The sequence below is a fragment of the Vitis vinifera genome, chromosome 12 (genome assembly GCF_030704535.1).
Source record: "Vitis vinifera cultivar Pinot Noir 40024 chromosome 12, ASM3070453v1".
In the NCBI taxonomy this organism is placed as follows: domain Eukaryota; kingdom Viridiplantae; phylum Streptophyta; class Magnoliopsida; order Vitales; family Vitaceae; genus Vitis; species Vitis vinifera.
Window position 1 is genome coordinate 20,481,570 of NC_081816.1, and position 25,135 is coordinate 20,506,704.

General features: G+C 36.4%; 2 protein-coding genes across 4 annotated transcripts; one reads left to right on the forward strand and one right to left on the reverse strand.

Annotated features, from left to right (window-relative positions):
- The first annotated feature begins 1,129 nt into the window (after nucleotides 1-1,129).
- On the forward strand, nucleotides 1,130-19,054 carry LOC100263404 (putative transferase At1g60990, chloroplastic). 3 transcript variants are annotated; one of them, XM_019223814.2, is made up of 12 exons: nucleotides 1,131-1,438; nucleotides 4,108-4,233; nucleotides 4,706-4,739; nucleotides 5,758-5,831; nucleotides 5,965-6,030; nucleotides 6,133-6,197; nucleotides 8,480-8,567; nucleotides 8,683-8,748; nucleotides 15,199-15,364; nucleotides 17,843-17,926; nucleotides 18,174-18,301; nucleotides 18,509-19,054. In XM_019223814.2, the coding sequence occupies exons 1-12, from the start codon at nucleotides 1,205-1,207 to the stop codon at nucleotides 18,692-18,694; spliced, it is 1,317 nt and encodes a 438-aa protein (XP_019079359.1). In that variant the 5' UTR covers nucleotides 1,131-1,204; the 3' UTR covers nucleotides 18,695-19,054. The 3 variants fall into 3 exon arrangements, with proteins under 3 accessions (XP_019079360.1, XP_019079359.1, XP_002269147.1); XM_002269111.4 differs by having other exon boundaries at nucleotides 1,132-1,438; nucleotides 4,132-4,233; XM_019223815.2 differs by lacking the exons at nucleotides 6,133-6,197; nucleotides 15,199-15,364 and having other exon boundaries at nucleotides 1,130-1,438.
- A 375-nt stretch (nucleotides 19,055-19,429) lies between these two features.
- LOC100241312 (uncharacterized) lies at nucleotides 19,430-21,788 on the reverse strand. The gene is made up of 3 exons (XM_010659383.3): nucleotides 21,245-21,788; nucleotides 20,497-21,113; nucleotides 19,430-19,947 (listed from the first exon to the last, which is right to left on the reverse strand). The coding sequence occupies exons 1-3, from the start codon at nucleotides 21,428-21,430 to the stop codon at nucleotides 19,503-19,505; spliced, it is 1,248 nt and encodes a 415-aa protein (XP_010657685.1). The 5' UTR covers nucleotides 21,431-21,788; the 3' UTR covers nucleotides 19,430-19,502.
- Nucleotides 21,789-25,135: the final 3,347 nt, after the last annotated feature.

Here is a 25,135-nt window from a genome sequence, read left to right on the forward strand (position 1 = left end):
CAATAAGATTCATGGTGGGTTATAGGATCGGGCCGAGGTAAGCCGCCACACCCCCAACAAAATTAGTGGTGGGCTACAGGATTGGGCCTATTGGCTTGATTCCTCTACTACCACCATAGATCCCCAAAAAATCTCATAATTTTAGCTTTACCACATATGTCGCATCACAAGCTTTTTGAATCGAATAAAAAAGAATTCAAGTCACCAAACTCTAACATATGCAATTTTGGTAGAACAAAAATCTATTTGGAAACCTAAAATATTTCTAACATGTTTTTAATATTTTTTAAAATATATTTTTATATCTAGTGTTTTATTTTTAATTATTCTACATATTTATATAATTATTTCTTAAAATAGTCTTTAGAAATTAAGTGAAAATAACAAAAAACAATTAAAAGATTTATTTGAAAACACCATATTTTATGTTCTTAAGAACATAAAATAGAAAACAGTTTTTGATTATCAAATACGTTTTCTATGTTTTTTATTTTGAATAACAATCTTTTATTTTCAAAAACAGTTTTCCAATAAGCCCTAATTGTCTATTTAAATACACTTCTTATTTTTTTGTTCGAGAGAATTCATATAAAATGGATCGGGTGTGATAATGATCATAAAGAGTCATGCACTTTCCCAAATTTTAATTACAATATTTCATATAAAATGAGATTTCGAATATATTTGATAATGATTTTAGGAAGTGTTTCTAGCCTTTATAACACCTATAAATTTTTGTTTTTTAAATATTAGAAAAACTAAAAACATTTTCTAAAATTACTAATAAATATACTCTTTGAACTTATTTGATAATAATTTTATAAAATATTTTTAATATTTTTAACATTTAATTTTTTTTTTCATTCAAGTGTTTAAAAAATTATAAATATTTTTCAAAATTACTACTAAACGTACTTTAAAAACTTATTTAATTATGATTTTAAGAAAGATTTTTAATACTTCTAACACTCATGACTTCTTGTTCTTTTAAACTGAGAATTAGGGTGAAGTGATGTATTTATTTATTTTTTTTTTAATTTTTTTAATTTTATTTTATTTCCTACTGAAACACAGGTGTTTTTTTCCACAGCACTGGTAAAAGTGCTTCTAACATAAGGGCAGGTTACAAAGCAGTGCAGCCTAAACAGCAGTGGTAACTCCCAAAAGCGCTTATAAGTTCTCCTTGTCTGCGAAAGCCAAAGCCATGGCTGCGACAGTGGGTTGTATGAGGTATCTGTTGGTGGGTGCCACAACTCCTCTCAGAAGAAGCACTTCTCTCCCTTCCTCTTCCTCTTTCTCTTCCTGGACATGGAAACCCAATCCCATTTCGTTCCCAATCCAAAACCATGCCTTTCGCTCTCCAGAGAAATTCTTCACTCCTCTGGCCGCCGCCTCGCCTTTCGACCTCTCCCCTCCCCCCATCGATCTCGACCTCCTTGTAATACTCTCCTCTCTCTATCTCTCTCTCTCTACTCTTGAATTGTGTTTTTCTGGGCAGTTAGGCCTGGAGTGTATTTTGGCTTTGAATTGTGGACAAATGATGAAATTTGATGAGCATTGAAATACTATTGTTTGTTTCGTGAACATATTTATAGCTTCAATGTTAGTGGTGGCGCAAAATTATGGTGTTCAGTCGTGCGGTCAATGTTGGTGTGGATTTTTTTTAATTGCCTCAAAAAGTTGGAATTTTATTTGGATTAATTTAATTGAATTTGAAAATTTAATTGATAGTACTTGGGAATAAATTATGTGAATGGGATTATAATACTGAAGTTTCGGAGGAAAATGTTGGTAGAAAGTGGGTTTTAATTGTTGTAGACTCTTGAAATTTGTTTTTCTAGGCAACCAAACAGGCCTTATTTCTATTCTGCTTTTGAATTCTGGAAAAGCGATTTAAATTTATAAGTAATGATACTATTGTTTGTTTATTGATCAAATTTATAGTTTCAATTTTAATATTGGTGCAAGAATATAGTGCTTGGTCGTGATAAGTGTTTGTGTGAGAGGCTTTTTAGTTGCCTCAAAATTTTGGAATTTTCTTTTGATTAATTTATTGGAAATTGAAAATTTTATTTTTTCTATATTGGAAAACAATAATGTTAGTAGTGTCATCATAGAAAAGTTTCTGATGAAGTTGTTGGTTTAAAGTAGGTTTTAATTGTTTTCAACTCTTGAAATTTGTTTCTCTTGGCAACGAAACTGGGTTCACATATATTCTCCATTTCAATGTTGGAGAAAATAATTGAAATTTGATTAGCAATGATACTATTGTTTTTTTCTTGAATAAATCTATAGTTTGAATTTTAGTATCTGTTCTAAAATTCTCGACAAAGTTATAAGTTTTGTTCATGGTAAGTGTTGGTGTAAAACGTTTTTTAGTCTCCTCAGAATATTGGTTTATTTTCTGTAGTTTGATGGAAATTAAAATTTTCGATGATTTTTCTTTGGAAAAAAAAAAATCTGAAAAATGGGGTTATCATAGTGAAATTTCTAATGGATGTGTAGGTGTAATGTCGATATTAATTATTGTGCATTGTTGCAAGTTTGTTTCTAATAATAGGATGGTATTTGAAGTGTTTGATTGATTTTATTTTGGAAAAGAATTGTAGTGGAGGTAATAAAAAAGATAGTTACTCTTGAATGTTCTAAGAATTTGTGATGGTGAAATAGTGGAATGTCAACTCAGCTTTTATATGTTCCATCTGCAGAAAAAGGTTTGTTATTTATGTTCACCGGGAATAGGAGAGAGGATTGAGTGTTGTGAGGTCATTTGGTGCAGTGATGATGGAGTGATTCCCTGATTTGTTCTCTTTTCTTATTAATAAGGAAGGTTCAATGATGGATTATGTGGTTTAGGCAGACTTGAAATGCATTGGATTCTTTTCTTATGAGATATTCTTACCATTGGGTTTAAGTAGCATTTATAAAGACGGTGACGATGCGATGGTTTGGTGAAAGAACTCTACTGGTTTCCCTGAAAGACTTGGTACAACCAATTGAGAAGCCTTGAGGATTAATGCATTTCTGGTTAGCTCCTTTGAAGGTGGCTTTCCTTGTTTGCATGACATCTAGAGGTAAACATTCCTGACCTATCACTTTATTTATAGGAGATGCATGATTTCAACGGGAAGGAATAAAGAATTCACAGATTGCCTTTTAATATATTCTTCAGGGGCTCTGGAGCTTTGCTCTTTTTGTTATCTTTGGTGGTATATGCCTTGTTGTTGGTGGATTAATGTTAGGCTGAGAATGAGGAGTTAGCCATCTGGAAGTTCAAAGATATTGTTCTTGAAGCATCTTTTTCTTTGTAGATCGTCTTTCTTTTCTAAAGCTAGACTAGATCCCATGTTGATGTATATCTTTGTCCTTTGAGTTGGGTATATTTGGTGGCCTTCATCTGCATAGGTTCGCTTTGTTTTATACCTTTTTGCAATAAAATAGAACTGGATCAAATGACAATACTATGACATTACACTTGATGACTATCTTGTGAGAATGAAAAGTATTTTTAGGTCTAAAGTTGTTAATCAAAACATTGAAGATGTTGGTTTTTAATGTGCTTCAAAGGGGTCTGCATTTTGACATCCTTTTGTCAACCGAATGATCAATTCTTGTGAAGTAAATTGATAGCATTTGTTATACATGTTGAATTCCCTGTTACTTGAGCTATGCTTCTTTTTTATTTTATTTTTTGGTACAATGAAAGATGTTAGTGTCTGAGTTCCAAAAGAATGGTTTCCTTCTTCTCAGATAAAGTGCTGAGGTTAAAAATCTGATAACTTTCCTAAATACTGTTTACAATTCTTAAGATCAGTGATTTTTATGAGGATTGAGATACAAATTTCTCTTTTATACAGTTTGCTTTCTGTTTCTATGTTCTTATCACTGGTTTTGTTTCCAAAAGGATGGTCTCCTTCTTGGATTAAGTTCTGAGGTTCAAATTTAGTGATAATTTTCCTCAGTATTCTCTGATCTTCTTAAGATCAATGCTATTGATACGAGGATTGAGATATTGTGTTCTGTTGCACAGTTTTGTTTTCCTTTCTATTCTCTGATTTTACTATTGTTTTGCTCCTTTGGCTCAGATGATATGTGTCATGCCTATAGGATTTATGGCTTGGCTCCTTGCAGGATACTGTGACAGAAGCAGGGGCAGAGGTTTCAGAAGCTGGGATTATTGAAACCTTTGATAATGATGATGAAGCATTAGATGCAGTTGACAATGGGGTGGTGGTGGGTACATAATTTCATATCATTGCTTGTTTTTCCTCTTTGTCTTCTTGTTGCTCACTCCATGTATTCATTTTTTCAAGGAAATGTGAATCATTTTTGAAACTCAATTGGAAATGAAGAACTTGGAGTTAAAAAACGTCAAGGCAAGATCGTTATGAGGTTCTTATTTGCCTGATTTTTTTTGGTTGCACATGCAACAAATTTTCAACTAATATTTTCTTGTGGATGATGTCTGAAAAGGTCAATGTTCTTTATATGGTTTAGCTTATGGCCTTAGGCATTGCACATTCACTCTAAGTAGGATTTTCAATGCTACTCCAATTGCTTTTGTACATCTGGTTGAAGGGGAATGTGATATTAGTGATGTGTGCAATCTTTAACAAGTGGATAACTCTTCAATGTTTAATTCTTTCATGGGATTTGAACTCCAGTATTGATCTTCTTGTTTGATCAAATTCCTTTTCTGATCTAGGTTGTGGACCTTTCTCATTTTGGTCGGATACGAGGTACATTCTTTCCCCAATACTTGTATGAATGTTTTCATCCTACTTCCTGCATATTCCTATAAAATAATATTAATGCATCTTCTATGAATTCTAAACTTGCTGGTTTCTTGTATGACTAAATAAAATGTGTTTCAAACAATGTTGTTGTTTGTTCTATTATTTATTTATTTATTTATAATAACTAGTATATTATACAACATAGTTTTTTTTTTTTTTTGTTATAACAAGCATATTATACAGCTGAGTAACATATAGAAAAGCATCATCATCTTATAATCAATAGTGTCTGGATCTCACAACCACACCATCGTGTCATAGGTATTTTGACTGAAATTAACGTATCCATGTATCACAACCATGACTAATAAAAAGTCATTGTTTAACCTGGGAGAATCTGGTGTCTTAGGTATTTCATTTAAGTTAGAGAACTCAATGCAATATATCAGGCTTTATGGAGGAAAATTTCCACATTGATATGTGGGATGCCATTTTCTGTCTGATAAAATAGTATGTTGAGATCTGATGCCTTTCAAAACTGATGCAGCAAATTTCATTTTCTACTGGAGAGACATAACTTCCAAATGTTGGAACCACCCTGTGATGGGAATTTGAAACCTGTTGATGTAGACCCGGCACATCCTTAAATTTTTAGAGAATAGGAGGACAATTGATTTCTTATGAACTGCTCTTTGGAGTCAGTTTATTACTATAAAATCTGAGAAAAGCATATGGCCATGGGCTAGTGGCCTTTTGTTGAGGAAAAAGAATATCTCAATTTTCATGTTGCACTTCTGGCTGATGATTAGTCCAAGGTATGCACAACCTTGTTGCCTGATGCATCCAACTAGTGATATTTTGCAGATTGATTCAACACATTTATTTCTTGGGATGGTTTGCATTTTTTCACAGTTATATGACCCTATCTAGATTGCTCTTTCTGAGAGTTAGGATTTTAATTAATTTGATGCTTTCATATTCCCCTTCTTTGTGAATAAATATGGGTTTAATTGACATGAAGTCAGTGGAGACGACCGTATTCAGTTCCTTCACAACCAAAGTACTGCAAATTTCGAATGTCTTCAGGAAGGACAGGTAAGTTTTGCTGGGATCCTGTAATTTTAATTTCTTTCATGAAAAATGGGAAAATTTATGTTTCAAAAATTCATTCTTGGATTAATAGATTCATCTGGTTAATTAATAGGATTTGAATGACTGAAATGCGTAGGGATGTGATACTGTCTTTGTTACACCAACAGCCAGAACAATAGATGTTGCACATGCGTGGATTATGGTAGTCTCTTGTGCCTTGTTTCTGGTGTTAGTTTGCTTTTCTGCATTCATAAATGGTCTTTGTGCTTTTTGTTAATTAATTAGTTCATCACCACCTTCACAGAAAAATGCAGTCACATTGGTGGTCTCCCCAGTGACCTGTGGAAGCATAATTGAAATGCTTACAAAGTATGTGGATCATATTCATTGTATCCTTTTATCAAATTTCTATACATGGAGTTTGTGTGCATTTTCCTTTGGCTTGCCTTCTTTATATAATGATATTTAGTTTTGAAATGTGACCCAACTTGAACTCATGCTCATTTCAGTAATATGTAACCACATCATCAAAGTCACAGTTTTGGGGAGAATAGTTTTTAAATCCTGTCTTCTTCTCAGTGTCACCTATGCTGCTTATTTGATAGGCTCTGACTTGGCTGCCTAGCAAGTGCACCATTGCCTTAGCACTACTATTGTAGTCAAAATTACTTTCTTAATGGGCCCAAGTCATAAAGTTGCATACACTTCCATTCTTCCATATCATCACCAACACCTCCTATAACTAGAAAATGCTTGAAGTCTGCTGGAGAAAACTGTTTATTGATAGTTATTTAGAGCTTCTTATGAACAAGAAGGCTAGATTTGCAGATCTCTGGGTGGAAAAGGCGGTTTGGGTCATATGTGTGTTTGTTTTAAAAGTTCTTTTCATGATTGGAAGGTGGTGTTGATGGCTTACACAAGGGATGATGAAGATAGATTAGTGTGAAGGTAGGGAAACAAGGGGCTTCTTTCGCCTCTAGAGGGTAGGATTTCTAGAATCCTGAGCTCTCCCTGCCGATGGTTCTTCACACAAGCATTGGCATGGCTCTAATGGCAGAAGTGACGAGACACCCTGGTACTGTCTCTCTTTCTCTCTCTCTCTGTTTCTTCCTTGGGACCCCCCAACTTTTCCTCCTTCTCTTTCTGGGAATGATCTTGGTCAGGAGGGATGTGAGGTGGATTTTGGAGTTGATCCACTAGGAGAGAGTTGTGGTCCCCTAAGAATGGTTTTGGTGGATGACACTTCAATTGAGTTTGAAGAGGCTGGGGTGAGGCCGATTGAAGTCGCAGTGGGTGAGAAGGATAAGGAAAAGGGGACATGGCGGATTGGTCCTCAAGCAATCTGGCAAATTCAGCAATTGATTGGGCATGCTGGCAAAGCGCTTCGAGTCTGAGATCTTAGCTCTCCTCAGGAAAATGAAGGCTAGGAAAGGGGTGAGGGGCCGGGAGGGTGGGAAGAGGAGGAAGAACTCTTCATCTTCAAAATTTGAAAGGGAGCTAAGGAAGTTAGAGTGTTTTGTGAATTATAAGGGATCAAAAGGTAGATGATCAGGATGTGGAAAGGAAGAGTGGGAATTCTCTGTTGTGGGTAGATGATACTTTTTTCATCTCTTTGGAATGCTGGAGGGGCTTCTGACTGTGTCAAGAGGAAGTTCATCTAGGCTTTGTTTGGATTGCGGCAACCAGTTTTGGTATGCCTGCAAGAAGATGTGTGGGGGCACTCTTTTTTTTTCTAAGTCTTTAAGGATTTTGGCTTGGTTTGGGCAGTGGGTTGCTTTTGCTCTTTCCTTTTGCTTGCCATGAGGTGCTATATCTATACTCCTTGTGTTCTTTGATGCACCTTTTTCATGCACTTTTAATATAATCACTCTTTTTACATATAAAAAGAAAGGTATGGAAAAGAATTGGTGCATTTTTGTTACAATCTTTTTCTTCTTTCTTTTCCTCAGGGAGCTCCTTTAGGTTCCCTGGTAAGGAGGTATGTCTCCTAGGGTGCCTCTTTAACATGGTTGTTGTTATTGGAAGGCAGTAAGGTGTTGGGTGGGTTGGGGGTAGTCATCAGTTAACAGAGGCTGCTTGTCTAAGAATTGGAGGAGTCTGCAAATTATATTCTCATTCGCTGTGGTAAGGCTCATATACTTTGGGATATTTGCTTTCCTTATATATATTTGTGGGCATCCCCATGGTCAGTTAAAGAGTTACCATTAGGGTAGCAAGTGGGGTGAGGAAGTGGCAAAGGGCTTCTTTGCTTGTTTTGGTGCTTTTGCAGATACTGTATTTGAAAGAGGAGTACTTTGATCAGTCATTAAAAGTGTTTTTCCTCAGTTCACCTTGTTTGAGTAGTCTAGAGTTGGAGCCACAAATGCCAATGTTATGCTTTTAGAATTTCATTGATGGGATTATAGTAAGGGATAGGGATTCTGGTCTTTTGCTTCTCACTTTCTTTTGTCTTTCACACTTGGATGGTCTTAATAGAATTCCTGTGTACTTTGGTTGTGCCCACTTTTTGCTTGGCATTTTTAATAAATTTTTTGCATTTGCCTATTGAGAAAGACAAGAAAATATTAGAACTTCCAACCATGTTAAGAAGATTATACCTTTTTCAATGTCATTCTTAAGTATATATATTTATTAATATTTCCTTTGTACAGGTACATATTTTTTGCCGACAAGGTAGAAATTCAAGACATCACCAAGAAAACATCCTTCTTTGTTTTAGTGGGACCAAAAAGCCACCAAGTATGGAGTACTGGCAATTTGTTATCAACTGTTTCAATTCTTCTCCTATTTCTAAGATTATGCTGGTAGAGTTTTGGATTTGATAAGATGTTTCTGATATGTGGCATGTGAATAGGTTATGGAGGATTTAAATCTTGGTGCTCTTGTTGGAAAGCCATATGGCACCCATCAACATTTTATGGTAACCATCATAACTATCCTAGTTTCATTTCCAGATGCCTCCACTGATTTATTCATCTGTAAGAATTATAGGAGTTACTAGTATATATATATTTTCTGATAAGCAGGAGTTGCCAGTACATTTATTTTCAATTCTACTTTCATTATTGATAAACTAAATATTGGACATGTTTTATTATGATAATGATCCATGTACCCAACAATCTGCACGTATTGAGGTTTATGAATAATTTGTGTGTTTGTGTTTGACTTGCACATGCATATTATCTCTTTGTCTGACCTCATTATAAGCTTTCATCTGAGCAACAAAAATCACCATTTGTTTTACCTTCTTAATTCTACAAGCTTCCTGTATTCCATTTAATTTTATTCCTCCAAACACTGAGTCTGCTCTCCTTTTTTTTTTTTTTCGGTTTGGTTTGGTTTTGTTTTGTTTTTTACCCATGTTCCATAGTCCAATATATAAGCCAGAAGTTATATACCATTGGTAATGCTGCAACTTAAGAGTTTCACCTCATTCTTGTAGTAAGGCAACTTTTATCCTTGTTGGTGAGTAACCTTCAAAATGAAGAAGGGAAAAGGAAATGATGAAAATTAGAAACAGTGATAAACAACTATTGAAGTATTATGGTGTGCTCTGCAACTTTATTTTCTTTATGAAAAACATTATCAGCATCCTTAATCACTGGATTCATCTCCAAATAGGATGAAGAGTGGAGGTAGTGTCTGGTTTGGGGTTGATTCTAAGTCCTTTGAGATTTTGGTGGAGTCTTTTAAAAGGAAGCTCTCTAGGGTCATCACTGAGAGAGGTAGAAGCTTTTCTTCTTGGATCAGATTTGGTGAGAGGGGTCTTTCCCTGCTGCTGAAGGGGTGGAGGCTTGCTGTCAAGGAGGGTTTGAAGGTTTTCAACAACTCTTGGTTGGAGGGAAGGAGAAGTTATAAGCTTCAGTTACGTAGCAATGAGGTGGGCAGGTACCTCTTTTGTTCCGTAGTCTCAGCAGAAGCAAATCACTTTGTTTTAATCTTCCCTGAAGGGAAGGGGCTGCCAGGGGGGTGGAATATTTTAGCTCAAAAGTTGAGAGCCTGTGAAGTGAAGCTCCCAGTCAATGTAGGAGATGGTCCTAAACCGCAGCACGACCTTGTGCAGAAGGATTTGCCTTTGAAGGTTGATAATGTGTCAAAGGACTGGAGAAGTGTGAGTGAGTCGGTATGGCTGCAGTTTGGGGGTGTTGATGCTTTCAACAAGATGCATATTCTCAACTGTTGCCTGGTGGGACGGTGAGGAGATTTCTCAGATGATGCCCCATTGCTATCTCCTTTGAAGGAGTGGGCTAGGTACAATTGGAGGATAAAGGGAAACCTCTCTCTTTCCTTGTCGGGAGGTGCTTTGATTTTGTTTGAGTTTGAAAGTACAAAGGAGGCAGAGAGGGCAGAGGGTGCTGCAGGAAGGAGAGCGGATTTATAAGTAGAAGTTCTTGTTTTTAAAGAGATGGGCCCCGACAACAGGCTTTTTCAGAGGAGTTCAAGCTATGGTAACTTCCGCCTTGGGTTGCTATGGTAACTTCCAGCAAAGAGAGGTCAGAAGCAGGGACGAAGAAGTTAAAGGGTTCACGTGCATCTGCTCGTGTGGGGTCCGAGGGAATGCTTCCAGAAGGTGAGCTGTTGATTGCTAAAGGGCCAAACACTGCAGGAGGAATGGCTTCGTCAGCCTTTTCTGTGGAAAGAACGCGTTTGGAGCAGTAGCCTTTTGCCAGGGTTGCGTGGGAGGAGGGAAACTTGCCTCCTATTGCAGTCTCCGTTCCCCATGGGTTGGAAGAGGGGTTTGTGGGCTCTTTCAAAGTGGTAGGCAGTGGTACTAAGGAGGCCAGGCCCTCAAAAAGAAATCCTGGCCTAGTTAATGAGTTTTGGGTTGAGGATGGTAAATTGGCCTATCACACTTTTCCGCTGGCCCAAAAGGGCTTTAGGGTCCCTTTTAAAGCCTTGGCAAGCTGGGCTCCTCCCTGTGGGATCGATCTTTGCCCCAAGGAGGGAGATTTGCTGAGCGGAAGCTCGATGTTCTCCTTGGTTGGTGCCCTCACTCCCATCGATGAAGCTCTGGTAGAGGAAGCGGCTTTATTCCAAGGGATGAGGAACCTTTTCTCTTCTAATTTGGGTTGGGGGCCTCTTTCTTCTACTCCTTTGTCTTCTGCCCTAAGGGGTTTGGTCGATGAAGCCAGACATGATTTGGGGATGATCTGTTAGGAGGTTTTGGTGACGAAGGACGATGAGATGCCCTTTGTTGAAGAGGAAGTTAGAGATGCCCCCCTTGCCATGATCACGAAGGAGGGGTGTAAACTGAATCTTCTTTCAAATAGTGATGACTTAGAGTCTAAATTCTGGGGGTGGGAAGAGGATTTGCAGTTAGCCTTGGTTAAGAACAGTAGCCCAATGGAGTTGGGGAGGGACTTCGCCTATTCTCAGGATAGTTTTGAGAAACTACTGGCTTTTAGCAAATTTTTGGGATTTTCGGTGGATGGCTACGAAAAGGAAATTCTGGGTCTTTTCTAGAATTTGGAATTCCAAGCAAATAGGAAGTCATTGGGGCAGGTGGTGAAATAGGCTAGCTCCAGTGGGTCTAAACTTGAGAGGGAGCTAAGGAAATTAGAATGTTCAGTTTCTTATAAGACAAATTTATCAAGTGGGAGAACATGAAGGAGCTCTTTTGGGGTATTAGTTGAAGTGTGTCCATGAAGCTAAGAATTTTATCTTGGAATGCGCGATGGATTAATGAGGGGGATAAGCATAGAATCATTAAATCTTTGATTCATTCCCACTCAGCTGATCTTGTTTGTCTTCAAGAAACGAAGGTCCAACAAATGTCAACTTGCCTAGTGAGGAGTTTGGGTGTGGGGAGGTGTTTGGAGTGGGAGGTGGTGGATGCTAGGGGTTAATCAGGGGGTATTTTGGTTTTTTGGGACAATCTGATATTGGAGCTTTTGGATATGGAGTTAAGTGCCTTTTTAGTCTCTTGTTGTTTCAAAAATTGTGAGGACAATTTTATTTGGATGTTCACAGGGGTATACGACCCTGTTTTGGCTGAGGAGAGGGATGTCTTTTCGAATGAATTAGGTGCTATTAGAGGTCTTTGGCATGATCCCTGGTGTGTGGGAGGGGATTTTAATGTAGTCAGATTCCTGGAGGAAAGGAGGAATTGTCAAAGATTATTGACTTCTATGAGGCGCTTTTCTCAGTTTATTGAGGAAATGTGCCTTAAAGATCTCCCTCTTTCTGGTGGTCTGTTTACTTGGTGTGGTGGGTCTAATAACGAGTCAGCATCCAGGTTGGACCGCTTTCTTGTTTCTGATGATTGGGAGAATCATTTCAGTGGGTTGTTTCGAAATACCCTTCCAAAGCCAGTTTTAGATCATGCACCAATTTTGCTGGATGGTGGAGGGAAAAGGAAAGGCAAGATGCCTTTCAGATTTGAGAATATGTTGTTAAAGGTGGAAGGTTTCAAAGATCTTATTAGGAATTGGTGGGAGGGGTACAGTGTTCAAGGGTCTTTCAGTCACATACTGGCTGTGAAGCTTAAGGCTTTGAAACAAGATCTGAAAATTTGGAATAAGGAGGTTCTCGAAAATGTGACCACCAAGAAACTGGAGGCCTTGGCTCAGTTAGGGCTGTGGGATGTGAAGGAAAGAGAAAGAGCCCTCACAGTGGAGGAAACTGAGGTTAGAAGGGGTGTGGTGGAAGAGTTTAAGAAATGGGCAGAGATGGAGGAAATCTCTTGGGGGCAAAAGTCTAGAGAGTTATGGCTAAAAGAAGGGGATAAAAACACTAGTTTCTTTCACAAAATGGCCAAGCTAAGGGTAGATGGTGTTTTGTTAGATGGGGAGGATAACATCAAAGAAGCAGTCACAAATGCCTTTCAAAGAATTCTAGCAGAAACAGGGGAGTGGAGACTGAGTTTAGATGGACTAGACTTTGACTGTCTGCAATGTGTAGATTCTGAAGTTTTGGAGACCCCTTTCTCTGAAGAGGAGGTCCTTGAAGCTTTATCCAATTTGTGCGGTGATAAGGCCCTAGGTCCGGATGGTTTTACCTTGGCATTTTGGCAGCACTGTTGGGACTTTGTGAAACCTGAGGTGATGGGCTTGTTTTGCTGAATTCTATGGTTTGGGGTCTGTTGAGAGGAGTTTGAATGCTACATTCTTAGTCTTGGTGCCTAAGAAAGAGGGGGTAGATGACTTGAAGGACTTTAGACTTATTAGTTTGGTTGGAGGGCTCTACAAGCTTTTGGCTAAGGTTCTAGCAAATAGGCTTAAAATGGTGGTGGGCTTCTTAGTTTCAAATTTTCAGCATGCCTTTGTGGCAAGGAGACAAATTTTAGATGTTGTGTTGATTGCAAATGAGGCCATTGACTCCAAAATTAATGATAATTTGAGAGGTGTCTTATGCAAGCTGGACATCGAAAAGGCCATGTTAATTGGAATTTTATCCTGGCAATAATGGAGAAAATGGGGTTTGGCCCCAAGTGGATAGGATGGATTAGATGGTGTATTTCAACAGTGCCCTTCTCTGTTTTGTTAAATGGCTTCCCTTTAGGTTTTTTTCCATAACTCTAAAGGGTTGAGACAAGGAGAACCATTGTCTCCTTGTTCATTTTGGCGATGGAGACTCTTTCTCGTTTGCTCTCTTAGGCAAAGGAAGGTAGTTTCATTAATGGATTTTTATTCAGAGGGAGGAATGGTGTGGGAGTGGAGGTGTCACACTTCTTGTTCGTAGACGACACACTAATCATGTGCGATGCTAGTAAGGAAAACCTTGAGTATCTAAATTGGGTTTTTATGTGGTTTGAGGCTTGTTCAGGGTTGAAGATCAATCTGGGGAAAAGTGAGATGATTCCAGTAGGGAATGACCCAAATTTGGAGGAGTTTGCGGAGGTTTTAGGATGCAAGGTGGGAGCCATCCCAACCACCTATCTTGGTATCCCTCTTGAAGCTCCCTATAAGTTTTCTAAAGTTTGGAAAGGGGTGGAGGAGGGGTTTCAGAAAAGGCTAGCTTGGTGGAAGCGGCAGTATCTTTCAAAAGGCGGAAGACAGACCTTGATTAAGAGCACCTTATGTAGTTTACCAATTTATTATATGTCCCTTTTTGTCATTCCTAAGAGGGTAACAGCTAGATTGGAAAAGATTCAAAGGGATTTCCTTTGGGGTGGGGGAGCTCTGGTTAACAAACCCCATCTATTGAGCTGGTCGGTTGTTTGCTTGGAAAAAGTGAAAGGAGGGTTGGGATTTAGAAGTCTTGGAACCTTTAGTAAGGCCCTTTCGTGGAAGTGGTCTTGGAGATTTGCGATTGAAAGAAACCCTCTTTGGAAACAAGTAATTGTTGGAAAGTATGGACAAGAAGATGAGGGTTGGTGCACGAATGGGGTGAGAGAGAGGCATGGAGTGGGGGTTTGGAAGGCAATCAAAAATGGTTGGGAGGATCTCAAAGTTAGAATGCGTTTCAAGGTTGGTTCTGGAAACAGGGTGAAGTTCTGGAAAGATAGATGGTGTGGGGATGTGCCGTTGAGGGATGTTTTCCCGAACCTTTTTTCTATAGCTTCCTTTAAAGATGCTCGGGTGGCTAATGCTTGGGATGGTGGTAGTTGGAATCCTAGGTTTATTAGACAATTGAATGATTGGGAGCTGGAGGAGGTAGACATCTTCTTTGAGAGGTTGTATGATCATTCTATTTCTATGGATACTGAGGATTCAGTGGAGTCGGTTGACACAAAGAGTGGTATTTTTTCTGTTAGGCCCTTCTACTCCTCCTTGGCTAATAGGGGAGTGGATCCTTTCCCTCACAGTATAGTCTGGAATTCTTGGGTCCCTGTTAGAGTCAGCTTCTTTGCTTGGGAGGCAACTTTGGCTATGATTTTGACTCTAGATCAACTCAAAAAGAGGGGGTGGAAGATGCCTAATGGATGCTACATGTGCAAAGAGGAAGAAGAAACGCGTGTTCATATTCTTCTTCATTGCCCGAAAGCTCGTATTTTGTGGCAGCTTCTTTTTGCTTTATTCAGTGTACAATGGGTGATGCACTCTTCAGTGAGAGGTTTAATCTTAAGTTGAGGAGGCTTTCCTATTGGTAGAAAAAGGAAAAAGGCTTGGAAGGTTGCTCCGTTATGCCTTTTTTGGTCTATTTGGATGGAAAGAAATAGGATAGTCTTTGAGAATTGTGAGTGTTCAGATCATTCTTTAAAAAGTTCTTTTTTGTATCTATTTTGGGATTGGGTAAGATTGTATATTAGGGATGACTCCTTGTTGATGCTAGATTTTGTAGATTGGTTAGGAGCTCCGTAATGTGCGGTTGTTTTTGTGTGTCTGGGCCTGTTTGTTTTTTGTTTCCTTGTATACATCGTGTATACTTTTCTTTTACCTATCAAAAAAAATAAAAAAATAAAATCAGCATCCTTATCAATCTGCAGGTGAATGGGATGCCGATAACTGTAGGAGTGGGAAATGCCATCTCTGAAGATGGATTTTCATTTATGATGTCACCAGCTATTGCCGGATCTGTCTGGAAAGCTCTTCTAAGTCAAGGTGCTATCCCCATGGGTTCTAATGCTTGGGAAAAACTAAGGATTTTTCAAGGTCATAAACTCTTCACCTAATGATTTGGCTTACATACATTCACCTGTTTAATATCTATATATATATGCGTTATAGCCTTTTCATCTGATTATTTTAACATCTGGTCAGTTCTAGCTTTGAATTTTGTGTAAATAAGGTGATTTTTTTATTTATCAAAACAATCAACTCACTTCCAAAAAGCCACATAACCATTTGGAGGAGGTTGATTAATTAGCTCAAACTGGTAAATATTGTTTATCTGAGTATAATTTTGCACTGATTGTACAATGTCCTGTCTCACACAATAGGTTGAGTGCAGTGGGAAAAGTGTTGCTTCTCAGTGATGTTTTCATGAAAAAAAGTGTTTTTAGCTGGATGTTATAAAAATGTAATAGAAATAGTATTACCTATACGCTGTTCTGGAGGTGAATCAAATCTAGCAGCTAATGACATTCCAGGAATATCAAGTCATCAACCTTCTATGAGTTTGATGTGTTACAAGTGAAGCGAACGGTGCACCAATATTGTCTAGAAATAGAATATGGTTCATGTTACAGTGAACCTTGATAGTTAGACCATATATATATATTAACTCAGCCAAGCTAACAATAACAAAATATTGGAATAAGAAATAAGATTACACACTAAATCAGCAATGTCCATTTGATTCTTTCCAAATTTCCCTTTATGTTGATTGCACAACCATTGCATAACTTTTTCTTTGGTGGAAAGTTGCTAAGGGTAGCAAAGTTTGAGGATTAGTGTCTGTAGTGATTTCAAATGGGTACTTTTTTAAACTTTGTTAATTGTGTTCAACATGGGTTTGGTTGATGACGATACAACTTTTGAAGTTTACAGAAGAATTCCATCTTATTAAACAGACACTGTTTCTCAATACAGGAATGTGATTTCCTCCAAGAACTCCTTATTTTAATCCAATGTATTTCTCTTTCTTGCAGTGCTTTCTCGCATGATAGGAAATTATTGATTTAAAAATCAGTACTTTTTAATCATTGTGTGGTTCAGACTTTAGACCTTAACTCAACTGTTTTGGTAAACTATTTTTATTTAATCCCTTCTACTCTATCATGAGATGCTGAAGTGTGTACATGTGTTTCTCATTACCGTACTCAAAACATTTTGTTTTCTCCTTGATCCGTAGAGCCTTACGATTAAATAAAAACATTACCCGTTGGTAGCACTAGTCCTTGATCTTAGTTGTATGTAGCAGAAAGTTTCGGTTGGTTCTCCTTTTTCTCTGTTACCTATATGGTCTTTTAATGCTTTTAGTTCCAATTTTGCATTCACCATCATTTACTTATCTCAATCATGCTTATTTCATTAGTATTTTGCATCAACCAACGCTTTGCTTGGAAAAGCATTTCTATTTCTGATGCAGGGCATCACTTAAACCTTGAAAGGTGCTAGTTGGCTAAGTCTAGGAAAGTTGATGTTTTTATTTGTCAAGAAGGAAGCCAATTGCTGGAATCAAAAAACATGAAGTTCCTTTTTATGTAACTCGTTTGGACATTCTATTATAGCTCTATGTACTACAGTTAGCCCCTCTGGCACTTACTTTTTTGTCAAATGTATCTCTCTTAAATATTAAGAAAGGTTAGGACGTCAACTACTTAACAGTTTTGGGTGTTTATTTGATGCCCTAAAGGTAAGTGGATATAGGATCATGAAATCTGGGTTTTTAGGCTAGAAGAATGTAGGAGTAGGTTATTATTGGCTGAACTTATCATTGTGGTAGCAAAATGAAAAACCTGGCAATCATGTACCTAAAATGGTTATATCCAAACCAATTACAGAAATTTTCTTAAAACTTAATGGGCTAGTTTGCAGCCTATCAAAAAGCTGCTGATTAAATTCAATCTGAAAATTCCATTAAAATGTATACCATAGTTTCTAAATTGGAAGTTTCGGGTTGGCAGAACTGTGGAAATTCCTTTTACAAACTTACTGTCTTTCATGCCTAGATTTCATAAATATATTTATTATGCTTGTGTGCTTCCTGGACAGTTGCCAACATCTCTCTAATTCTTTGTGGTTTTCTTATATTTCCCCCCTTGAATCACTGTTCTTGTTTTTGGTTTACTGTAGGTTTGGCCTTTTCTGGAGGCATTTTGCCTTAGTGATTTGCACTGGTGTAAAGGATATACCTCCTTGTAACGCTTGTGTTGAAAGTTAAACATAATAAGTTTTTTAAAACAATCTACAAAATATAAGCAAGTTCAATTGTTTGAATTAGTTTCAGTAATGTAAGATTGTTTTTTGAGAAAGCCATAAAAAAGGGGAAGTATTCTTGGAAAAGAACAACCATTGGGGTTTAGGAAAGCTGTTCAAATATTTTTTCTCCCCCACATTAGCAACCAAATGAAGTTTAAGGCAGAGAAGCAGTTTTGTATTGGAACTTGGTGGAAAAGTCCATGTCATCTTTTGAGGTTTCTTTCTTTCTCTCATCTTCTGAGATTTCCTTCTCTATGATTTTTGCAGGAAGACCAGCTCCTGGAAAAGAGCTTACCAATGAATTCAATGTCCTGGAGGCTGGTCTCTGGAACTCAATTTCCCTTAACAAAGGTATCTTACTCACCAAAAAATCTCTGTATACAAAGAGGTTTTATTGAATATAAACATAGTTTTATTGAATAATTTCTGATCCAAGAGCAATGACCTAGATATTCTTAAACCCAATAAAGTCATATCTAAATCAAATCAGAGAGACTATGGGAAGAGTACATGGTTGTTGGTCAAGTGTAGCTATCAAGACATAATATTTGAAGTCATAGTTTCCTATGGAAGGTTGTTCTAATCCTAATCTTCTCAGGGTGTTACAAGGGACAAGAGACCATCTCTAGACTCATAACATATGATGGTGTCAAGCAGAGACTTTGGGGAATAAGCCTTTCAGGACCAGCAGAACCAGGCAGCCCTATTACAGCCGACGGGAAAAAGGTATGCATCATATCCTTGTTTAATTTGGAAAATTACTAAAATAGCTGGTGATTTAAAAGCTTTGCTCTCTGACTGAAAATGCATCATTTGACCCATTTTGTTTTGTGCATTATTGTCCCACACTTGTTTTCTTTCTTCCTTATATTTTTAATTTTTTTTAAGCCTTAAAAATTCATGGCAATGTTTAACAATGCTTGGCCTTCATAGGTGGGGAAGCTAACTAGCTATGCATGTGGAAGAACAGAATCTGAACATTTTGGATTAGGCTATATCAAGAGGCAAGCTGCTTCAAATGGCAACACTGTGATTGTTGGAGATAACATTGCTGGCACAGTGGTGGAAGTTCCTTTTCTTGCTTGGCAATCACCACCATCAAAAAGCTCGGGTCCTTAACTTTCTACGGCCATGCAGATAATTTCAAACCACTTCATAACTCTTCAACAACAGGAGGAATGACTTACGTAATGGTGTTCTTGCAACCATTATTGAAGATGAACCTCCCACCAAAAAGAAAGATTATAATCCCCTTCAAAAGACAGAAGCTGGTCTCTGCTTGTTAAAGAATGTTGTATCAAATGCAGGCCAGAACAGGGTAGTTTTATTTGGATATAGCATAATATTGTTGTAAATCATCCTCATCCTTTCTTAGAGTGCATGGGTTTTTTATAATCTGATTGCAATCAAAGTCTGTTCATAGTGAGTGTTGCAAAGCTTAATGAAATTATTATCTTGGCCAAATTGGAGCCAAAATCAGTACCTTCCTAAATCTTTTATCCAAAATTTGTATGTGCTTGCTGTCTCAAAACCTTGTCATTGAAACATGTCTTCTTCTAATGGCCATAAGAATCATTACAAGAGTGGAAGATCAGACTGCCTGTGACCCAGAATGTGACTCTCATAACAATGGATTGTTTCTATAAAAAGGCATAATTATCCTTTAGAAGAGTGGTTATAGGACACACCAATATTCAGATTTTTTTATTTTTTTTTTATTTTTTGATAACAAAGAATCCACCTCAACAGTGAGACATTTATGTTCTTTGTTGATAAAAACTCAAATGCTTCTACATCAAAGCAATGTATAAAATGCTATGAAAAATGCATGATTTTGAGGTCTTGTGACAAAATGTTAACTGTATTCATCCATAGAAGAGGGTGTCAGCAAAAACCAAGAAACATGAACATCAACATATTTTGAAGATCAAGAAGAATCCTGCAGAATTCTATAAACATCAGACCGTTGTTGATCACTCAATTCTGTTGGGAAACTGACAAGAAATTTGATTTTCAGATCTCCTCTCCTTCCTTCTTGTTTGGCCATGGGCATACCTTGGCCTGGAATAATCTTCTCATATCCATGGTATATGATATCATCAATGAACAAGCTCATCTTTTCACCTCCTAATAGAGGAACTGAAAGTGGACAACCAGTAATAGCCTTCACCAAAGGGATCTCAACTCCTATCTCCAAATTGTCGCCTACCCTCTTGAAGATGGGATGTCTCTTCTCATCTATCAAGAAGATTATATCAGCTGGGAGAGTACCTGGTCTCTCATCGCCTCTTCCATCAAATTTAACCTTTGTTCCTTGCCTCCATCCTGGTTTTATTTGTATCCGTAGTATCTCCTCTTCTTGAACTATTAGCCTGCAGAGATAAACAAATATCATAAGAAGGTCAAATTGTCAAATTGAAACTAAGGATACTTCTTAGTCACTAGTTCCTTACTAAAAGGTCGAAAACTTTCTTTCTAAGGTTTGATGTTCGTCCGTTATCTAACAACTTAAACTTTTAGATTAATCGGGGTGTAATAGTATTAAAGCTTTGAGCTATTTGTTTCATTAGTGACCCCATGTGTAAGTCCAAAGAGGGTTGCCTGTGAGATGGGGTGTTAGATTTGTAGCCTTTCTGGCTCAAGTTAACGAGCTAGAAACACACAAGAAATCTTGCAGATTCAAGGGCATGAACCACAACTGGACAAATTCCTTTCTCTGAGTTTTTGCTGGAAATGACTCATTGAGAAAGGGATGCCATTCATCAATGAAGTTAAGGGCCCAATTGAGGATGTAGCTGAAACACAAATTACATATTCTCCCTGAACATATGTTTCCAAAACTTGCAATTGCAAGCCTTCTGAGTGCTGAATGTTGGCCACTTAGAAAAGAAGGTGATGATTTGGGAAAGAAGGCAACAAACCCGATGTCGGAGATGACATCTCTTGTGATCTTGATCTTCTTGTTGCATCCATGGCACAGCTCCTCCAGTGTGCACTCAAGCTTCTTCTCAATGGGCTGTGGTTTCCTCCGAACTGTCGACTGGGAATAGATGATAGGCGTGGTGCTCCTCCTGCTTGTACTTTTCGACAGAGAGGCCGCAAAATCTGTTGAGGTACCAGCGCTGTTGCTCCGCCGACTAGCACTTTTTGATAGAGAGTTAGGGTTGGTGCTCTGCCGGCCAGCACTTTTGGATAGGGAGGTGGGGGTGGAGCTCCTCCTGTTGGGCGTACCGCCTAATGGGGAGGAGGGGAAGTCTGCAGGGCTGCTGCTAGTCCAATTGGGTGTGGTTGTTGACGGTGAGATCGGAAAATCCGTGGGGATGGAGTTTCTCCGACTAGCACTTTTGGACAAGGAGACTCCGAACCTTGTGGGGGTTTGGGCACGCGGTGGAGTATGGCTTCGCCTACTTGAACTCTTTGACAGAAAAGAAGGGAGCTGGAAGAAGCCATCGTCCATGCTCAGGTGGAAGTAGGACCCTTTAGGCGTGGTTGAATCATCAGCTCCCATTGTAGTCTTTTCTTCCCCCTTGTTGAGGGCCTAACAAATGAGCAGAAATTAACCAAAGATGAATGACCTTAAACTCAAAACCATTCTCATATTTTCATTCTGCATGGCTTTGCATGGATTCATGTCTATATCCATACGCATGAGAATAGAGATGGTCTTACCTTATAGGCTTCATTAATGGCTTGAAACTTGGCCTGAGCCTCGGGTTTATTCGACGGATTCTTATCAGGGTGCCATTTCTTGGCGAGGGATTTGTATGCTTTGCAGACATCCAGTATGGAAGCCCCTCTTGAGATCCCGAGAATGCTGTAAAAATCTGGGGTTGGTGAACGTGGAGGATCTCCCATGCGAGAGATGGCTGCGAAGCAGGAGAAGAAGAAGGAGAAGAGCTACAGGGAGACAGATGGATTGCAGAGAAGGAGGAGAAATTGTCCAAAAAGGGAGAAGGAGCTGCAGCTCTACATCCAACCAAATGTGCGGATAACCAAACATATATCAACTGTTTTGTTATGGCTTTTATTAGGCAGAACCTGTTTTGAAGTTTCTAAGTAGGGTTTGTGTTTTTTTTTCCTCATTGATGATTCCACTATTTTTAGTGGGTGTTGTGATTTATCTTCTGTCCTTTGTTACAACAGACCACACCCTTAATGAATTCCCAGCTATAAACAAGTACTCAAGTATATTAACAAAGCTAATATTAGCCATATATCTTCAATCTATTAACATTTGAAATTGAACAACTCTCTCATATGATGCCTAATTGCAGAAAATTTAGGAGTGAGTTTCATCATTTTTATAGCTTTTTGCTCTAAATCATGATCACTTTGTTGTTCATATGCATTAGTCCGGCACCGGGCGAAATTTATGGCAAGGACTAGAGCTGCCAAACACACCTTGGACGCTCACTAGAGAACAACTCAAGATGATCAGGATTTTAAGAATCAAAGCTTATTAATTTGTGGCTACAATGGAGATCTTAATTCTTAAATGGGCTAAACTCCAAGCTAGCTAGCTTAAAAATCAAAGCAATGTAGAAGTGCATGTGACACATCTTTGGAGGTATCGATGGAAATGATGGCTTTGTGTAAGGGGTTTTGGACTTATTTGCAAGCTGAGGTCTACCATGTTAAAAAAAATGTGAATGTCCGGCTAGGGTTTGTCAGTTTGTGAATTCATTCCTTTGCTTTGTCTTCCATGTATTATTCTTGTCCAAGCTAGCCTATATACTTTTACTACTTCTTGGGGCCATTAGTAATCTCCCTATAGATAAGTGTCTTAATATATTACCTCAATTACTTTATACTTTCTATTGAAGCATTTTAGGTTGACTTAGTAGTTTTAAGTGTCTTAACTTATTTAAGTGTCTTATGTTAGCTTAGAAAAAGTTCAAGTTTGGGACAATTTACTTTGTTTTTATTCAACGATCAACTAAAAAAAATATATGTGGGCTAGGTTCAAATTGCATGCAAATTTAATTAATGACAATAAATGAGAAAATCTAGGTTTGTTTGGGAATATTTTCAAATACTATTTCCAAAAAACATTTTTTGAAAACAAGTTTTAGAAGCAATCCTTAATTGTTTTTAGAAGCAAAACTTTGCTTGAAAATTTAAATATGAAAAATAGTCTTTTGGGGTTGTATATTCTCAATGAACTATTGTATCTTTATGTACAATACCAAAACTTTTAAAATATTTTCCATTATTTCAATTGTTATTTGGAGCACTATACAAAAAATAATTCAAAATATCTAAAATTTATCCTCAAAATAGCTTGTTCAATAAGAAGTGTGTTAAATGTATTTTTTTTTTTACTTAGAAAATTGTTTTCAAAAACAATTTCAAAACATAATCCTATTTTTTGAAAAGCAAACTTTGATATATACCGTATTAAGTTATTAATTAACATAAAAGTTTAAAATATTAAGTATAATATATAAAATTAATCATTGGTTTGACGATGAAATTATGCCCACAAAGGAAAAATACATTAATAGGCTAAAAAAAGGGTTATAAGACATGAAAAGGAAGGGGAAAAGGAAACATTAAAGGCTATGTTTAGTTTATGGAAAATACTAAGAAAATAAAATTAGAAAAAATATAAAGAAAACGGTTTTTTCGTATTTGGTTTTATTGTAAAAAATATGAAAAAAAATCAAATACAATTAAAATTTAATATTTTTAAAATTACTTAATATTTATATAATGAAAAATAATAAGTGAAATAAGTTTAAAAAAACATATAAAAATAATTTTTTACTTATTTACTTCAAATTTATATTTTATTTTCTTTTATTTTTTTTTTATTTCCTTCTATTTTCATTCGTTGCATTTATAACACCCTCAATGAAAATAGTAAACTTTGTGTATGTTATTAAAGATGAGTACTTGAAGGTAAAGTTAAAAGAGAAACCCAACTTCTACTAAATTCAAAAGAGAAACACACACTGATACAACAAACCCAATAAATTAAATTGAATTGCTTTAATTGGTCAGTTTAATCTTTCATTAAAAAAAGAAGAAGGAAAAAGTCATTTGGAAAGGGAAAGTAAGTATGATGACCCAAATTGAATATTTATGATAATTTAATATATTTTACATATTCATTCCTTTGTCATGGGACCACTCACTTTCTCAATGGCTTAAGCTATGCTAAATTTGCAAGGGAAAGAAAGCATGAAAAATAGAAGGAAAATAAATCATAAATTTAAAATTAATTAAATATTTTTATACGTTACTTTCGACTTATTTTATTTATTTTAAATAATTTATATAAATATTAAATAATTTTAAAAAATATATAAAATTTTAATTAATTTTAATTATTTTTTATAATAAAATCAAACATAAAAAATCATTTTCTTTAATTCTTTTTTCATACCATTTTGCAGAACTAAACATACCATTAATATTTTGATTTTTTATTCAAAGTGATTCAAAGGAGATGCTCAAGATTTAAAAATTGGTTGAAGATAATGATATGATTTATAAAGTTAATGAAATGAAACTACAAATTATTATTATTTTTTAAAAAAACCATGGGTAGGAGGGAATCTCCCAAATTTCCACAACTTTTAGACAATTTCAAGTGAGATCTTTGAAGGGAAGTTAAGGAAAAGTCTTCAACCACTTCATGGAAATTGTTACAAGAAATGTAGAAAGTAGAAAGCAACAGGCTTTCTGACTCATGAGCCTCCGATGATTAAAATTCATTTAGGGTTTGTTTATAAACTGTTTTTATAGGCTTTTTCACCCATTAGCCTATGAATATATTTTAATTGTTTATTTATTTATTTATTATTTTTACTTATTTTTTAAAATCTATCTTAGAAAATAATTATATAAACATGTAAAATTGTTAAAAATAAAATAATAGATATAAAAATTATTTTTAAAACATATTTAAAAATATTAAAAACATTTCAAATTTTCAAACAAATTTTTATTCTACAAATTATTATAAAACAGTTTTCAAAAATCATTTTTCGACATTAGTTTTTTAAAACAATTATCAAATAAGGTCTTAACTTTTACCTTTTAAATAATCATTATATTTTCTATTGTGAGAAATCAAGGACCATTAACTATATATATTAAAAGCACGTGATAATACCCATAAGTAAATAGGATTTTTAAAAAATAATTATTTATTTATTAAACCAAATTAGATGTATTTATAATACCCAAATAAAAGTGGCATGTGAGCGACTTAATAATTGAAGTCGTTTTTTTTTTCTTTTTTGAGAAATTCAAATCTTATTATTTAAATTAATTTTTTTTTTTAATAGACGACTTTTTATTTGATTTCATTAAATTATAATAGATTTGAAAATGTTTTTTGAACAATCACTTCTATTTTTTCCTTTTTGGAAATCCCTTCATCTTGGCTCCATGTTCATTCCAATGAAATGAAAATACATATTTTTTTTTCCTCTCAGCCCTTCTACTTTTAAATTTTCTCCCTTCCTTCCTATACATTTTCAATATTTTCCACAAGAGGAAAAAATACAGGGAGAACCAACATTGAAAGACCCAGGAAAAAGCTGCATGAGA

Excerpts from the sequence above, each read along its gene's own strand:
- LOC100263404 (XM_019223814.2), top strand. The coding sequence starts at position 1,205 with ATGGCTGCGACAGTGGGTTGTATGAGGTATCTGTTGGTGGGTGCCACA. Across the intron at positions 4,234-4,705 it reads CAGTTGACAATGGGGTGGTG|GTTGTGGACCTTTCTCATTT; the intron begins GTGGGTACATAA and ends TTTCTGATCTAG. Across the intron at positions 18,302-18,508 it reads TTACAGCCGACGGGAAAAAG|GTGGGGAAGCTAACTAGCTA; the intron begins GTATGCATCATA and ends TGGCCTTCATAG.
- LOC100241312 (XM_010659383.3), bottom strand. The coding sequence starts at position 21,430 with ATGGGAGATCCTCCACGTTCACCAACCCCAGATTTTTACAGCATTCTC. Across the intron at positions 21,114-21,244 it reads CCATTAATGAAGCCTATAAG|GCCCTCAACAAGGGGGAAGA; the intron begins GTAAGACCATCT and ends CTCATTTGTTAG. Across the intron at positions 19,948-20,496 it reads GATGTCATCTCCGACATCGG|GCTAATAGTTCAAGAAGAGG; the intron begins GTTTGTTGCCTT and ends TTATCTCTGCAG.